Source organism: Elephas maximus, chromosome X, assembly GCF_024166365.1.
Source record: "Elephas maximus indicus isolate mEleMax1 chromosome X, mEleMax1 primary haplotype, whole genome shotgun sequence".
In the NCBI taxonomy this organism is placed as follows: Eukaryota; Metazoa; Chordata; class Mammalia; order Proboscidea; family Elephantidae; genus Elephas; species Elephas maximus.
Window position 1 is genome coordinate 136125156 of NC_064846.1, and position 17274 is coordinate 136142429.

General features: G+C 43.1%; 1 protein-coding gene and 1 long non-coding RNA gene across 7 annotated transcripts in view; both read right to left on the bottom strand.

Annotated features, from left to right (window-relative positions):
* LOC126068956 (uncharacterized) overlaps positions 1–8580 on the bottom strand; it is a 60979-nt gene extending 52399 nt beyond the window's left edge. For 2 of the 6 annotated variants that reach the window (XR_007515780.1, XR_007515781.1), the window contains exons 1-2: positions 7668–8577; positions 1222–1359 (exon numbers count right to left, since the gene is read on the bottom strand). This is a non-coding gene — a long non-coding RNA (uncharacterized LOC126068956). Of the gene's footprint in view, positions 1–1221; positions 1360–7667 lie in introns of all 6 variants that reach the window. The other 4 variants (XR_007515782.1, XR_007515778.1, XR_007515779.1 and 1 more) reach the window with 4 other exon arrangements.
* Positions 8581–14127: 5547 nt separating this feature from the next.
* Positions 14128–16402, bottom strand: MID1IP1 (MID1 interacting protein 1). The gene is made up of 2 exons (XM_049871741.1): positions 16133–16402; positions 14128–15909 (listed from the first exon to the last, which is right to left on the bottom strand). The coding sequence occupies exon 2, from the start codon at positions 15639–15641 to the stop codon at positions 15090–15092; it is 552 nt and encodes a 183-aa protein (XP_049727698.1). The 5' UTR covers positions 15642–15909; positions 16133–16402; the 3' UTR covers positions 14128–15089.
* Between the last annotated feature and the right edge of the window lie 872 nt (positions 16403–17274).

Consider the following 17274-nt stretch of genomic DNA (forward strand, 5'->3'; position numbering starts at 1 on the left):
ATCTTTTTTTTTTTTTAATGGTGCAAACAATAAGTCCCGGTAACACAGTGGTTAAAGGCTTGGCGGCTAACCAAAAGGTTGGTGGTTCAAATCCACCAGCCACTCTGCAGGAGAAAGATCTGACAGTCTGCTTCCATAAAAATTTACAGCCTTGGGAACCCTATGTGACAGTTCTACTCTGTCCTACAGGGTCACTATGAGTCAAAATGAACTCAATGGCAGTGAGTTTGGTTTTTTGGTGTGGCGCAAACAGTTAAGCACTCTAATACTAATCAAAAGTTCAAACCCATCAAGAGGCACCTCAGAAGAAAGGCCTGGTCATCTGCTTCCAAAAGGTCACAGCCTTGAAAACTCTATGGAGAGCAGTTTTACTCTGCACACCTGGGGTTGCCATGAGTCAGAATCAACTTAATGGCAACTGGTTTATTTTTGTTTTGGGGGGAGATCAAGCACCCACACCAAGATTTTACAGAGTATAATTTGATCTTTGAAATAACTTGAAGACACAGTTTTCCTTATAACAACTTCTTTAAGCCTTTATCTCAGTTTTTGTTGTTGTTGTTGTTTTGCTGTTGTTGTCATTAGCTGCTGTTGAATTGGCCCCTAACTCATGATGACCTCATGCACAATGGGATTGGACCATTGTGATCCATAGGGTTTTCATTGGCTGGTTTTTTGGTAGTAGATCACCAGGCCTTTCCTCCTAGTATTAGTCTGGAAGGTCCACTGAAACCTGTTCAGCATCATAGCAATAGACAAGCCTCCACCAACAGATGGGTGGTAGCTGCACTGAGGTGCACTGGCCTGGAATTAAACCTGGGTCTCCAGCATGGAAGGCAAGAATTTTACCACTGAACCATCACTGCCCCCAGTTCAGCATTAGTTAAGATTAAATTTCACTGTAAGCAACAGAAATAGCAGTAGCTTAGACAAGATAGAAGTTTATTTCTGGACCTTATAAACAAAGTCCAGATGTGGACCATCCATGATAATCAGAAATCCAGGTTCCTTCTCTCTTGCTGCTCTGGGTTTCTCAACACATTGCCTCTACCTCATCACCCAAGATGGCTGCTGGAGCTCCAGTCATCCCATAGCGTAAGGAGAACTCAAAATCCATTGTCATCGGGTTGATTCCAACTCATGGTGGCCCTATAGGACAGAGTAGAACTGTCCCATAGGGTTTCCAAGCATAAGGAGAAAGGAACAAAAATATTCTCTCACCTTTTCAGGACACCTCATGGAAGTCATATGTGACTCTTCTGCCTGCAGGTCATTGGCTAAAACTTTGTCACATGGTTATTCATAGTTGCAAGGGAAGCCAGAAATTGTAGCTTTTATTTGGAGTGACCAATTTCTCAGCTAAAAAAAAAATGGAGGATAAGGAGAAAGAAGATATTGAGAAACAACAGTCTTTGACACATTTACTCATCTGTAAAGTGAGAATAATACTAGTACATACTTCATGGGGTCCTTGTGAGAAAAAAGTGAGGTAATGCATGAGGTTTACACCACTCATAGCAATAAAGCTATTAGGAAGGAAGTATATACAGTAAGTGTGCACTGAGTGGTAGTTTATTGGTATTACCATTAAGCATGAGTCATTAAGCCTGTGAGGTATTTTTCCCGTTTTACAAAAAAGGAAACTCAAGATTCTAGAAGCTAATTAACACCCCCAGGAAACACGGAATGAATTGACAGAACTGGGGTTCAAGTCCAGATATTTTTACTCCAAGTCATGTTTTCTTTCACTACTAGACACCATCTTTCCTTCTACCTCACCTTGCCACAAGCACCTTTCTTATTATGACCTTAATGTTGAGCAAGACAACATCTAGTACGTTTCTCTCCATTGAAAAACTTTTACACTCCATTTCAGTTCTGAGTTATCAACATTTAATGAGAGATACAAAAGCAAGGAAATGACTAAAACACAGGGGCTCAAAAGTAGAGTCAACCTTAATGATGTGGAGGGAGTCAAGCTTTTGGGACCTTCATTTGCTGATTTGGCACAACTCAAAATGAGAAGAAACAGCTGCAAACATCCACTAATAATCAAAACGTGGAATGTATGACGTACAAATCTAGGAAAATTGGAAGTTGTCAAAAATGAAATGGAATGCATAAACATTGATATCCTAGACATTACTGAGCTGAAATGGACTGGAATTGGCCATTTTGAATCAGACAATCATATTGTCTACTATGCCGGGAATGACAACTTGAAAAGGAATGGCATTGCATTCATCATCAAAAAGAACATTTCAAGATCTATTCTGAAGTACAGCACTGTGATAGGATAATATCCATACATCTACAAGGAAGACCAATTAATATGACTATTATTCAAATTTATACACTAACCACTAAGGGCAGTCTGAAATTGATCGGCCATGCAATCAGGATGCATTTATAATTACTGGAGATTGAAATGCCAAAGTTGGAAACAAAGAAGAACAGTAGTTAGAAAATATGGTCTTGGTCTACTCTGACAGGGATCATAATAGAGGGTCCCAGACAGAGCTGGAGAACAATGTAGAACAAAATTCCAACTCAAAATGAAAGACCAGACTTGCTGGCCTGACAGAGACTGGAGAAACCCTGAGAGTATGGCCCCCAGACACGCTTTCCGCTCAGTAATGAGGCCACTCCTGAGGTTCGCCCTTCAGTCAAAGACTGAACAGTCCCACGGAAAAAAACAAGACTAAAGAGCACACTAGCCCTGGGTCAGGGACTGGAAGGTAGGAGGAAACAGGACAGCGGATAACGGGGAACCTAGGGTTGAGAAGGGAAAGCTTTGACATGTCGTGGGGTTGTTAACCAATGTCACACAACAATGTGTGTACTGCTTGATGAGAAACTAGTTTGTTCTGTAAACCTTCATCTAAAGTTCGATAAACAAATAAATAAAAGAAAATATGGTCTTGGTGATAGAAATGATGCCAGAAATCAAATGATAGAATTTTGCAAGACCAACGATTTACTCATTGCAAATAACCTTTTTCAACAACATAAATGGCGACTATACACATGGACCTCACCAGATGGAATACATAGGAATCAAATCGACTACATCTGTGGGAAAAGACAATGGAAACGCTCAATATCATCAGTCAGAACAAGGCCAGGGGCCAAATGCAGAACAGACCATCAATTGCTCATAAGCAAGTTCAAGCCGAAACTGAAGAAAATTAGAACAAGTCCACGAGAGCCAAAGTACGACCTTGAGTGTATCCCACCTGAATTTAGAGGCCACCTCAAGAATAGATTTGACGTGTTGAACACTAATGACCAAAGAACAGATGAGTTGTGCAAGGACATCATACATGAAGAAAGCAAGAGGTCATTAAAAAGAAAGAAAAAAACCAAAATGGATGTCAGAAGAGACTCTGAAACTTGCTCCTGAATGTCGAGTAGCTAAAGTGAAAGGAAGAAATGATGAAGTAAAAAAACCAAAGAGAAGATTTCAAAGGGCGAACAAAGTAAAGTATTATAATGACATGTGCAAAGACCTGGAGATGGAAAAGCAAAAGGGAAGAACATGCTCTGCATTTCTCAAGCTGAAAGTGCTGAAGAAAAAATTCAAGCCTCGAGTTGCAATAATGAAGGATTCCGTGGGGAAAATATTAAACCACTCAAGAAGGAACAAAAGAAGATGGAAGGAATACACAGTCACTATATCAGAAAGAATTGGTCGACGTTCAACCATTTCAGGAGGTAGCATATGATCAGGAACTGATGGTACCGAAGGAAGAAGTCCAAGCTCCACTGAAGGCATTGGCGAACAACAAGGCTCCAGGAATTGACAAAATACCAATTGAGATGTTGCAACAAATGGATGCTGTACTGGAAGTACTCACTTGTCTATGCCAAGAAATTTGGAAGACAGTTACCTGGTCAACTGATTGGAAGGGATCCATATTTATGCCTATTCCAAAGAAAGGTGATCCCACCGAATGTGGAAATTATAAAGGAATATCATTAATATCACACAAAAATAAAATTTTGCCGAAGATCATTCAAAAGTGGCTGCAGCAGTATATTGACAAGGAACTGCCATAAATTCAAGCAGGATTCAGAAGAGGACATGGCACCAGGGGTATCATTGCTGATGTTAGATGGATACTGGCTGAAAGCAGAGAATACCAGAAAGATATTTACTTGTGTTTTATTGACTATGCAAAGCCTTTCGACTGTGCGGATCATAACAAATTATGGATAACATTGCAAAGAGTGGGAATTCCAAAACACTTAATTTTGCTTGTGAGGAACCTGTACATAGATCAAGAGGCAGTCATTCAAACTGAACAAGGAGATACCGCGTGGTTTAAAGTCAGGAAAGGTGTGTGTCAGGGTTGTATCCTTTCACCATACCTATTCGATCTGTATGCTGAGCAAATAATCCAAGAAGCTGGACTATATGAAGAAGAACAGGACATCAGGATTGGAGGAAGATTCATTAACAACCTGCCATGTGCAGATGCTATAACCTTGCTTGCTGAAAGTGAAGAAGACTTGAAGCACTTACTGATGAAGATCAAAGACCACAGCCTTCACCATGGATTGCACCTCAACATAAATAAAACAAAAATCCTCACAACTGGACCAATAAGCAACATCATGATAAAGAGAGAAAAGTTTGAGGTTGTCAAGGATTTCATTTAACTTGGATCCACAATCAACACCCATGGAAGCAGCAGTCAGGAAATCAAAAGACACATTGCATTGGGCAAAGTGTTTAAAAGCAAAAATGTCACCTTGAAGACTAAGGTGTGCCTGACCCAAGCCATGGTGTTTTCAATTGCCTCATATGCATGTGAAAGCTGGACGACGAGTAAGGAAGACTAAAGAAGAATTGACACCTTTGAATTGTGGCGTTGGAGAAGAATATTGAACGTACCATGGACTGCCAAAAGAACGAACAAATCTGTCTTAGAAGTACAGCCTGAGCACTCCTTAGAACCAAGGATGGCGAGACTATATCTCACATACTTTGAACATGTCATCAGGAGGGATCAGTCCCTGGAGAAGGACATCGTGCTTGGTAAAGTGGAGGGTCATCAAAAAACAGGAAGACCCTAAATGAGATGGATTGACACACTGGCTGCAACAATGGGCTTAAGCATAACAATTGGAGGATGGCACAGGGCCGGGCAGTGTTTCATTCTGTTGTACATACGGTTGCTATGAGTTAGAACAGAATTGATGGCACCTAATTTTTTTTTTTTTTAATAACAGCAACAACGACAAACACAACAATTGGATTCGGTGTCAAGAGTATATCACCTTTTTGTTTCCTATTAGGAATTACTCGTCTAAAGCTGGCCATACCTTACAGGCCAAGTGTATTAGTCTCGTATTGTTGTAAAAAAAAAAAAAATCCCACAATGCTTTTGGTTAAAACAACAGGAAGCTCTGCAGGTCAGTTCTCATAATTCCCGAGATAAGAAGTCTGAAACGGGTCTCACTGGGCTAAAATCAAGATGTCAGCAGGGCTGTGTTCCTTCTGGAGACTCACGGAAAGAATGTATTTCCTTACCTTTTCTATCTTCCAGAAGCTGCCCACATTCCTTGGCTCTTGGCCCCTTCCTCCATCTTCAAAGCCAATAATGATTGGTTGAGTCCTTCTCACACAGCATCACTCTGCCTCTGACCCTTCTGCCTCTCACTCCACTTTTAAGGACCCTTGTGATTACATTGGGCCTACTTGGATAGTCCAGAATCATCTCCCTATTTTAAGGTCAGCTGATTACCCCCTTAATTTTGTCTGTAACCTTAATCACCCCTTCTCATGTAACACATATACTCGCAGGCTCTGAAGATTAAGACGTGAACATCTGTGGGGGACCATTCTGTTTATCACACCGAGCTTCAACAGAACTATAAAATGCTACTAACAGTGTCTCTCCAATTACTCATCACTTCTAATTCTTATGTTCTCTATACCAGCCATCAGAAGAACGTTTCGAAAGCTTCTAGGCTTAGAATAAACAGTTACTTGGGGGTATGAGATGAAACAGATCCTATTCCACACATTAGGTGTCCCTGGGTGTCGCAAATGGTTAACGGTTCCACTACTAACCGAGTTTGGTGGTTTTGAGTCCACCCAGAGGTGCCTCGAAAGAAAGGCCTGGAGATCACAGCCTTGAAAACCCTATGGAGTACAATTCTGCACTGCAACACATGGAGTCGCCATGAGTTGGAATCAACTCAAAGGCAACTGGTTTGGTTTAGTTTTGGTTATTTCATACATTATATTCTACTTTCAATTGAAATTTGGAACAAGGTCTCTGTTTCAGTTATCTATTGCTGTGTTACAAACCACTTAGTGCCTTAAAGGAATGACAATATTTATTTTGCACACAAGTCTGCCCTTTGGACAGGCCTTGTTGGTTACAGCTTGTCTCTCCCCTACTCGGCGTCAACTCGTGTAGCTAACTAAAATCATCTGAAGGCTAGCTTACTCACATGTTTGGTGGTTGATGCTGGCTGTTGGCTGGGACCTCAGTGGGGCTATGAACAGAATACCTACACGTGGTCTTTTCATGCGGGCTGAGCTTCCTCACAGCATGGTGGCCATGCAGAAGATGTATCACCTTTTATGGCCTGGCCACAGAAATGAAGGCCACATTCTTTTCATCAAGGCAGTTACAAAGTCCCACCTAAATTTAACGGTAGGCGATGGAGATTCCACCTCTTGAATGAGAGTGTCAAGGTTATGTATGGGAGGCACGTACGGCCAGAAATTTTAGAAAATACAACCCCCACACTCTCTGCCACTTTTCCATTTCCACTCTTCATTTTTAAGTCTCCTCTCCTTTCTTCCATTCTATTTGCCACTTTTCTGTAATTGCATCCCTTTTAGACTCCTTTTGCCCCCATCTGCTTCTACCTCAAAATGAGGCCAACCAAGGTGGCAACCAATAATTTCATAAGGTAGTGGAAAAGAACCATAACACGCTCTCGGAAGATCACCTAACTGCTGGAATCAAGGTTATTCAACAATTTTAGGCCATCAAAAATGGCAATTTCATATGATTCAACCTGATTTTTGCTGCCTTTCTAGTCAGAGAAGGAGGATTTTTCCCCACTCCTCAGGTTTATAAGAGGTGGAAGTATCCTGAAACACACTTTGCCTTTCTCCACTACACCCCTTGCTCACGCAGATCCAGGGGCGGTGGGGTGACATGTGATAAATTTGGAAAGACTAAACTCAGCAGGCTTGGCTTGGTGCCTCCCTTTTTCCACCAGGGGACAAACTGGAAGCAGGAAGCAAGCATTTTCCTCTGATCTCAAATCCACTAGAAAGAAAGGGCTGCTGGTTTCTAAGATTCCTCCCAGATCCCAACACCAGGGTTAATATCTAAATGTCTGTCACTTTCCCCCTGAACATTTAAGCTATAAAGGAGTTGTCGACAAGTACTTATCACAACAGAAACTAAATTATACTTCCCAAGCATCCGTGAGTTACAAGCTGCAATGTCAATTAGATGCCACAAAGCACTACACCTTGTTTTGAATGACTAAACTACACTAACTACACTGTTTGCATTCTACACACAGTTTGGCTGCTACGGGATGTATACATGTTCTTTCATAATGTATGTTTTATTTTTAAAAGGAGGACTAAGAATTAATAACATATGTGAACAACTAGAAAATTTAAATACCTTGATAAGAACCAGCAATGTGGTACTTTCGTTTTCATCCTTCCTGGACAACCAAACAGGAAATCTCCTCAATTAGATGTCTGCTAAGAAGAAAAAAAAATGCCATTATCCAAGGACACAGCAAGTTCTATCAGGTATTTCAACATGGTGGAGGAGTAGTCAGGTTTTAATTGGCCCTATTGAGCTCACCCACAAGCTACAACATTCTTTACCTCAGCAGTGTGGTATTCAGAAGGAGAAAAAAAAAAACTACAAAGTTGGTTTCTACCTTTGAAAACATCAAATGAATCAAGTCCAGTTTCATCCTGTTAACTGAATGCTCATTGATAAAAGTCCACACATCAACACTGGTCAGATTGGTATTAAAAAGTAAAATTGCTTCTAGAGAATGCCCCACCCTCAACATTGTTTATTTAGCTATCAAAAATAAAGAACTTGGCTCTATGCTTTGCTTATATTTTCTCAGTCTTCTTATCTACAGTGTTAGAAAATACTTTCTCTAGACAGTCCATGGACTCCAAGGACAGAAAGTTATGTTCTATAACACTGCTCTTAACCAACTGATGTAGACATCCTCCAATCAAAATTCTTACCAGTTTGGGATTATTCAAGTTGGGTAAATTGGTAGATACGTTTTTTTAAAGAGCTAGGCAAAGAGTTTTAAAAGACTAGAAAAAGACATAAAAAATACAAGAAAAAGAATGGGAAGGTATAAAAAATTTTCCTCTTAAAAATAGAGAATGCCAAAACAGGAAGGGCTGGTGAGATAGCTGTGGTTTTAGCAAGCCTTGCTTAGACAGATGCACAACACTTAGTTTTCTGCTTTAACTTCACCAAGAGTTTTGGCAGCAAAAAGAAAACAGCAAACTCAATAAAGAGAATAAAAGAAAATTTGGGGAGATGAAATCTTCACAATTTTGGAGAAGACATATCTATTTGGGTCTAAAGTAGCTGCTTTTGTTATAATTGCAGCCATTCAGCAAGCAGCTGAAAAAACTCTGTGTACAGATGTGGTTTTCCTTAGCCAACCTTTCATTAATTAAATATCATTCTTAAATGGAGCAAGGAAGCTCCTAAGGAATGTATGCAATAGGGAGAAAAACCATAGAACCCTCTTTTGTTAACACTGGAAGAGATCTTGAAGCTTGAGCTGCTTTAACCTCTTATTTCCTTTCTGCAGGCTTCAAACCCTTTTTTTATCCTGAAACACAGGGGACCAGGACAACAGAACAAACGAGGCCCCCAGTCTATCTTCCTACGTGTGTTCGCATATGAACAACCCAGTCAGCATATCTAAGCCCCAACCACATCTCCCCATCAAGCCCCAGGCCAGCAGCCTGTCAACTATCGGGAGGATGAACCCAGGGCAGATGCCCATGAAGTCCCTGGAATGGGCTCAGGGCCATTTGGACAGGGACTTCTGGGGTCTTAGTTACCCAGAGTATGATCTAGAAGGGAGACAGAAGCTCTGGGCATTTCCTTAGCTCTGGGGACTCCTTGCTCCATGTGGAGTGACAAAGCCAGAGGCCAGAGTAGGGACTCTCTAAAGTGAGGGGCCCAGGGCAGAAGCCATAGTTGCATGAGTCAAAGGGTGGCACTGGCTTCCAGATACAGAAACCATTTCTGTGCTGGTAGCCGACTGTCATGGTCTGCAACACTTATCAGAAAGTTCTACACAGCTCAAAATGAACTAACTAGAGGCTTAGTCAAGTGTTTAAGTAACTCAGGAACAACCTTTAAATTTCCCTGAATTACTTGGAATCACTGGAGGTAGAATTCAAAAGATTAATATACAGGGCTCTTCAAGGTATCAGGAAGGAGATCAGGCAAAACGCAGAACAAGCCAAGGAACACACAGACAAAGCAATAGAAGAATTTAAGAAGATTATGCAAGAGCAGAATGACAAACTTAACAGGCTGCAAGAATCCATAGAGAGACAGCAAACAGAAATCCACAAGATTAACAATAAAATTTCAGAATTAGACAACTCAATAGAAAGCCACAGGAGCTCGGGAACTAGAAGTCAGAATTAGTGAGACTGAAGATAAAGCACTTGACACCAACTTATTTGAGGAAAAATCAGATAAAAGAATTTTAAAAAATGAAGGAGCCCTAAGAATTATGTGGGATTCTATCAATAGGAATAACCTACAAGTGATTGGAGTACCAGAACAGGGAGGGATAACAGAAAATACAGAGAGAATTGTTGAAGATTTGTTGGCAGAAAACTTCCCTGATATTGTGAAAGATGAGAAGGTCAAACCCCACACAAGGTAGATCTCAAAAGAAAGTTACCAAGACATATTATAATCAAACTTGCCAAAACCAAAGATAAAGTGAGAACTTTAAGAGCAGCTAGGGATAAACGAAAAGTCATCTACAAAGGAGAGTCAATAAGACTAAGCTCGGACTACTCAGCAGAAAGCATGCAGGCAGGAAGGCAATGGGATGACATATATAAAGCCTTGAAGGAAAAAAAATTGCCTCCCAAGAATTATATATCCAGCAAAAGCTGTCTCTCAAATATGATGGCAAAATTAGGTCATTTCCAGATAAACAGAAGTTTAGGGAATTTGTAAAAATCAAACCAAAATTACAAGAAATACGAAAGGGAGTCCTCCAGTTAGAAAATCAATAACGTCAGATAACAACCCAAGACTAGGACACAGGACAAAGCTACCAGATATCAACCCAGACAGGGAAGTCACAAAAATAAATCAAAGCTAAAACCCTGAAAATAAGGATACAGAGATGTCAATATGTAAAAGATGACAACATTAAAACAAAAAAGAAGGACTAAGTAATGTAGTCATAGATCTTTCACATAAAGAGGAAGTCATGGTGATACAAAGAAATAAAAGATTGGTTTAAACTTAGAAAAATAGGGGTAACTATTAACCACAAAGGAAACTAACAACCCTACACATCAAAATAATAATAAAAAAACAACAAAAACATAAAGACTCAGCAAATACAAAAATAACACCAATGAAAATACATAAAGAAAAATGACTCAGCGCAGAAAATTAAGTGAAACAAAGAAACTGTCAACATCACAAATGTCCCTGAGTTAAAAAAAAAAAAAAAATGGGGATAACCTTAAAAGAAAATAAATTAAAAGTTTAATTTATCTTAGTAATAAAGCAATTTAAGCTTAATCGGAAACTAAATAAAGTTTGAAACTTTAAGAAGACTAGTAGCAATTAATTTTAAGAGAAAAATCTCTATTCTGTATATTTCAAGTTTTCAAAACTTCTGATCTTTTTTTTTTTATTAGTTGGAGGCAAAAGTTGCCTCCAGAATTTTAAAGAAAGTGTTCCTTTTCTCATTTTTTCATTCAAAATTCTTCAAAATAAATCACATGGATGTGGTAAAAATGTCTTAGACATTCTTTATCTGTGCCCATCTAAAGCTAATTACTTTGAAAAAAAAAAGGGTACACAGTACAAGATTTGAATCCTCAAACAACCAGACCCATGTCCAATTTGCAAACATTTGAGAACCACTGGCAATATCGAAAAGAGAGAGAACACTATTTCTCAAATTATCTTTGTTCAGCAACTAAAAATAAGGGGAAATGATGAGGTATATGCAAATGACACTAACTTTCATTTTTTTTAGATCGTCAACAATAGGCTAGTTCTCAAGTTGGTTCAAAGAATAATAACCCAGCTTCCATGCCGTGTTCTCCAACAAATTGGGTTCAGAGAAGGTAAATTAGGACAGACTACTAAGAAACACCATGAGCAAAGCAGAAAGCTGTTTGTAAGATAAAACTGGGTTTTCTCAAAGGTCTTGTGAGGTTTTGCTATAGAAAATTTTTCTTGTTGTGTTACATCAAGTTGATTCCATCTCATAACAACCCTACAGGACAGAGAAGAGCTGTCCTGTAGGGTTCCCAAGGCCATAGTCTTTAAGGTTGCTGACTGCCACATCTTTCTCCCTCAGAGCAGCTGGTGAGTTTGAACTGCCAACCTATAGTTAGCAGCAGAGCACTTAACCATTGTGCCACCAGGGTTTCTAAAAAATTCTTATCAAATGTAAATTTGTGAAGGATAATGCATTCCATCCTACGCCGTTCCTTTTTGCCTAGTCCATGGATCTGCGCCTTCCCCTTTAGTTACAAACTGTCATGAAGACGGGCACTGTCGGACAACCATCGCCTCTGATAGCTCATTGAACAAGATGCCACACAACGTATTCAATTTTTAAACTATAAAAAGTACTTTGAGGTTCTTCAGGAAAGACCTTCTGAAAATATGAAGTTTCCTCAGAAGTTAAAAAAGCAAAATTTTTTTAATAGCTTGAGAAATCTTAACAGGTGTATCTGTTGGAGTTTTTCTTGTTTTGTCTTGTAAACTGACCTTGAATAACATACTAGTTAGTATTAGTGGAATAGTACTTACTGGGCCTGGGAAATCTTATCGGTTCAGGAAAAAAAAAAAAAACCCAATGCTCTTTAACAGTGATCATCATTACTCCTGGATCAGCATCACTACGTACCCATATGTAAAAGATACCCTTAACCAAAAAAAAAAAAAAAAAAAAAAAAACTCCACTGCCATCAAATGGATTCTGACTCATAGTGACCCTAGAGGACCCAGTAGAACCGCCCCACAGGGTTTCCAAGGCTGAAAATCTTAACAGAAGCAGACTGCCACATCTTTCTCCCACAGAGCAGCTGTAAGTTCTAACTGCCGACCTTTCGGTTAGCAGCCGAGTGCTTTAACCACTGTGCCACCAGGGCTTCAAAAGATACTCTTACACAAAGTAAAATTTTCAAAAATAAAGTTACCAAATTAATAACCTTTTATTTACAGTTCAGTTTTGCTATTAACCTCTACTTTTCTGTATTCTATATACCACAAAAAAAAAAAAACAATTATAAAAAAACAACTTGCAGGTAACATCTCATAAAATTTTAGACATCATCTGCCCAAATTGTAACCTTTTGGTTTAATTCAGGTTCTCCCTCACGACTTTGAAAAATAGTTTAACTGTTATTTCAGGACTATTGAAATTATACTTTCTCTTAGACATATCGTTCTAAGCCTTATGTTGGAGACATGAACCAACATTTAGACAGAGCAAGAGAGAGAAATCTTTAAGGCACTCCGTAGTGCGTAAAGAAACATCTAAGTAAGCATCAGACCCTCTGAGTATCATCTTATTTAATTCTCATTGCAACTTCATGAAGTAAGCATCGTACGTATTATCGTGCCTGGTTTCCAATGTTGAAACAGGCTTGGAGGGTTAAATACACACAATAAATGGTAACAAGAGATTTGAACATAAAACTTTCTGGCTCCAAAGTCTTCGTGCTTCTTTCTACCATGTGGCTCCTGTGATTTCCTTTCTTTGAATTTCTGCTGTTTCACAGACCATTTTGATATTTTAAAGAAGACACAAAATATAAGAGGCTGTAGCCCTTACTTTTGGTGCTTCCTCTCTTATCTTTTACATTGTAACGATTAACTTTCTCCAGCAACAGTCAGCACCCCAGTCTTGACACTTCCCCATTTTCTCACTGCTGCTATAAGCTGATAGTAGACTGAGCTGCCTGAATCACCAAAAAAATTTTTTTTTTTACTTTTTTTAAACTACAATGTTATATATATTTAGACTCAAGCTCTCTGAACTTAATGCCTTGTTTTCAAAATTTAAAACTGAAGTCTGTCTAACACTCTTCTCCCCAAAACAAATACTGAAATAAAGAAAACGTAGTGCACTGGGTTTCCCCTGTCCCGCCATCCCAATACAGCATTATGACGTCAAAGAAATATTCCCAAGGACCCTCCTGCCAGCTTCATCAGGTCTGCTGCCCTCATCTGCAGACTGGCTCACTGAAGCCCTGGAAGTCTGGTTGAACACTTCTCAACAAAGTTTAGCATTCTCCAGGGGCTTCGTGAAAGAGACCATAGCTCACATCATTATAACACATTTCAACATCCCCTAGGTTCACCATAAAAGCCTATTAAGTAGGAACCCCCAAGGTGTGTGGACTAGTGTTAGCTGGTGTTTCTTCTCTAATTCTTCACTCTCAGTAGCCAACTGAATTTTTAGCATTTAAAAATAAGTGTTTATGCCTCCAAACACTTCAGCTTGTGATTGAACTTCTTAAAACATGCAAAATGCCAATTAAGCACTTCAATAATCTGGCCACCTGGGTTGAAAGATAGAATATATGTACCACCCCCAAATACTTTGAGTATTTATGAACTTTTTGTTGAGATGTAGGGTGGTACCTTGGTGCTGAATTGGAAATAAAGCTTGGAAGTAAATTTTGTCAGTAGTTACTTCCAGAAACAAAACCAAATGCAGAAATGAATACCCAGCAGCTTGAAATACCAGAGGAAAAATAAAATTTACTTTTGCTAAAGAAAAAAATAATTAGAATTATTTTTATTTAACTACTAAGCCATTCAATGGCAGATTAAAGAGCAACAAACGTTTGTCAAGTTAGGTTAACACAATTTTTTTTTATTTTTTAGAATATAGTCTACATCTGGGATTAAAAAAGTTTTAAATAAATTTAAGACATATAACAACAGTGGAACCCTTCATCATTCTATGGACAACACGGATAGAATGTCAGTTGGTTCCATTTCAGATAAGTCCACCTTCTCATAATAATGTTATTATTTTCACCGGCTGAGTGACAAGCTTCGTACAAGCCGGCACACTGCCAGCTTACACACACTGGGGTGGGGGCGGGGATGGAGTGGAAGGGATGGGGTAGACCGGATGGGGTGGGGGTGCCACAGGACAACTGTACAGTGTAACAGAAAATCATTAATAAAAGTAGTACCGGTTACCGACAGGCAGTGCTGTTTGTGCGCTTATCACTATGGAATCGCCGAAGTTTCAGAGCAAGAAGATTCGAAATACTTAAGACAGAACAACTGTTACAAAAAGATATAGTGCAAACAGGAAAGAAAACTGATGCAATCCTAGCAACACCGAGGCCTCCATCGGCCCAACGGTGGGGCGGCGGGAGGCTGCGCGCCCCGCCTTTCCCAGCGCCCAGCTCCGGGAGGCCCTCCCAAGAGTGGCAATCCAGCGCCGCGCCCTGGCACGGCCCCTTCTCAGCCCTCTTCCTCCGGAAAGAACAGAAAAGAAACTCCAGGAAAGGCACAGACTGAATACAGGGCGTCAGCCCAGTCCCACCAACCTAGAACGCAGGCCCACTCCCGGGGGGAACTTTGAGCCTCCCCTCTCCCGCCCGCCATCGCCTCGCTTTCCTCTCCCGAAGGAGGCCCCTTCCTCCACGCAGCCCTGTCGCATCCCCTGCACGTCCGCAATCCCCCAACCTTGCAGTCCGCTCTTCGAGCCCCACAGCTAGGAAAAAAAATCGCTTTAAGGAAAGAGAGAGGGTGAGAAACAGGGCGGGGAAGGGCCTAGGCTGCCGCGGGCGCCCCGCCTCAGTGGCCCCAGTTGCCAAAGCCGATCTCCTGCTTGTATCTATTGGTAAGGATGTTGGCTTTGCGCGTGAGTTTGGACAGCACGGTGTGCAGCCCGCGCAGGTGGTAGTGGAACTGCCGCTCCAGGTCCTCCTCGCCCGCGTCCGCGCCCTCCAGGTGGCTCAAGTCCACCAGGATGTCCTTGGACTTCCAGGCGTTGCCCTCCTCGCTCCCCGCTGGAGGCGGCGGCTGGTGCAGGACCCCCCACTCGATGTCGTTGCGGATGGACTTGAGCAGCACATAGTGGCTGTACATGTCCCGGGACGGCGCGAAGAAGCTGCCGTTGGCGCTGCCCGGGCTGGAGGATGGAGGCGAGTGCTCCTCCAGGCAGCCGCTGCTGCCTCCCACCTCCACCCCGACGTCGTTGTCCAGCCCGGGATCGGCCAGCGGCACGTCGCGCAGCAGGCTGGGCACCATTACCGTCTGGTCCATGTTGTTCACGGCGCCGATGAAGCGGTTCATGGCGTTAAAGAGCGAGTGTTTCTGGTTGTAGGTGTCACAGATCTGCATCATGGTGGCTGCGCGGGCGCCGGGGCGCAGGGCACAGGGACGGCCGGCCTGGACGAGGGGTTGCCCGCTTTCACACACTCTCCAAGGCCCGCGCCGGAGGGGCGGGGGGCGGCCTGACTCTAGCCGGAGCGGCTGACTTCCCGGCTCCTCCTCAGCTTGCTCCAACTCTAGTTTCGCTCGGCGCCCAGCCCTGGGGGATGTGCGGTTTCTCCCGGCTCAGGCGTCCGGAAGCTCGCGACGGCGGTGGCTGGTCGGTGGGTAGAGCTCTGGCCTAATTGGGAGACAGGGACGAAAGAAGAGGTTATTCTCCCGGTTTGGGAGCCCCGCGTCCCCGCCCGCGCTCCCCGCCCTCCCTGGCTCTGCTCTGGAGGGAAGGCGCCCGGGTGGGTCTCCATCGCTGGGCGGTCCCACTTCCTCGCGCTCCAAGGGCCTCCGAAAAGCGCGAGCCCAAGCAACCACGCTGGTCAGGACAACGATGGACCGGGAGCACCTACCTCCTCCTGTGCCCCGCGATTCCCAGCTCCGAGCAGCTCAGCGTGCCCTCTGCCTGCAGCTGCTACCCACGGACGCTTCCGTGGTCAGTGGCCGGACTGTGACTGCGGGCGGTACTGGCTGCGTCGGCCCCCTGCCCATCCCAGGTGCTCAATTTATAGCCTGGGCAAGGTGTCGCTAGCGTTCAAGGCCACTCCCGGTGTCTCCTCCTCCCGCCTCCCCCGGCAGCGTCAAGATAAAAGGCCCTGGCCGGGATGACCGCGAGTAACACTGGCCTGGCCCTTTCTACCGCGGAGGCGGGGCGTGCCGGGCCAGCTCCGCCTCTCGCCTGATACCAGGGCGGAGGGAAGGCACCGGGGCAGGGCAGGGAAGGGCAGGGCTGGAGGGCCGGAGCTAGCCGCACCCCACCACCACTGAGCCTATCCGGCTGGTTAGGGGAGGGCCGGGCATCCGGGGCTGGAGAAGGCGCGGACCTCGGAGCCCGCTGGAGGGCTGACTGACTTGCGGGGGCAGGGCGGGCCTGGATCGCTCTGCCCCGGCGAGATGACCGGATTGGGAATGCACGTGCCCTGGTTGTAAAGTGAGCCCACCCCCACCCCCGCACCTGTAGTGGCCACTGCAGAGAAACTGCACACCGCCTCCTCCCCGGCTTATTCTTAGCGGTCTGGGAAGAAGTACCCGCCGGGACTCTTATGTAAGAAGGGTGACCGGGCATGCTGGGTGCACGTGGACTCGCGGTGCTCCCACTTTGGCCCTGGCGGCTGCCTGCTGCTGGGGGAGGGAAGCACGGTGGCTTTTGCCACCTTCCGGAGCCAAATCTTTCCTAATCTTTCCTGTAACAGCTGCTACCGGGGATGGAGAGTGGCCCACCGTCAGGTCTACAGGTTTTTCGAGAGGTCAGACGTGGCAATGGGGAGAGGTAACCAAGTGCCTGACTTTTGTCCCAAGTCCACTACTAGAAGATGCTGGAGAGAGTGGGCCATGTAGCCTTTTGGCTGCCAAGGGGCTGAGAGAAGGTGACAGTGGTTAGGCCTGGTATTGGGTGTCTTTCATCATTTAACAGAAAAGTGAGGTGTCCAAAGTTTGGTTTGGTTTGGTTTTTTGTTTTTGTTTTTTTTTGAGGGGAGTAATACGTCCCTTTCAA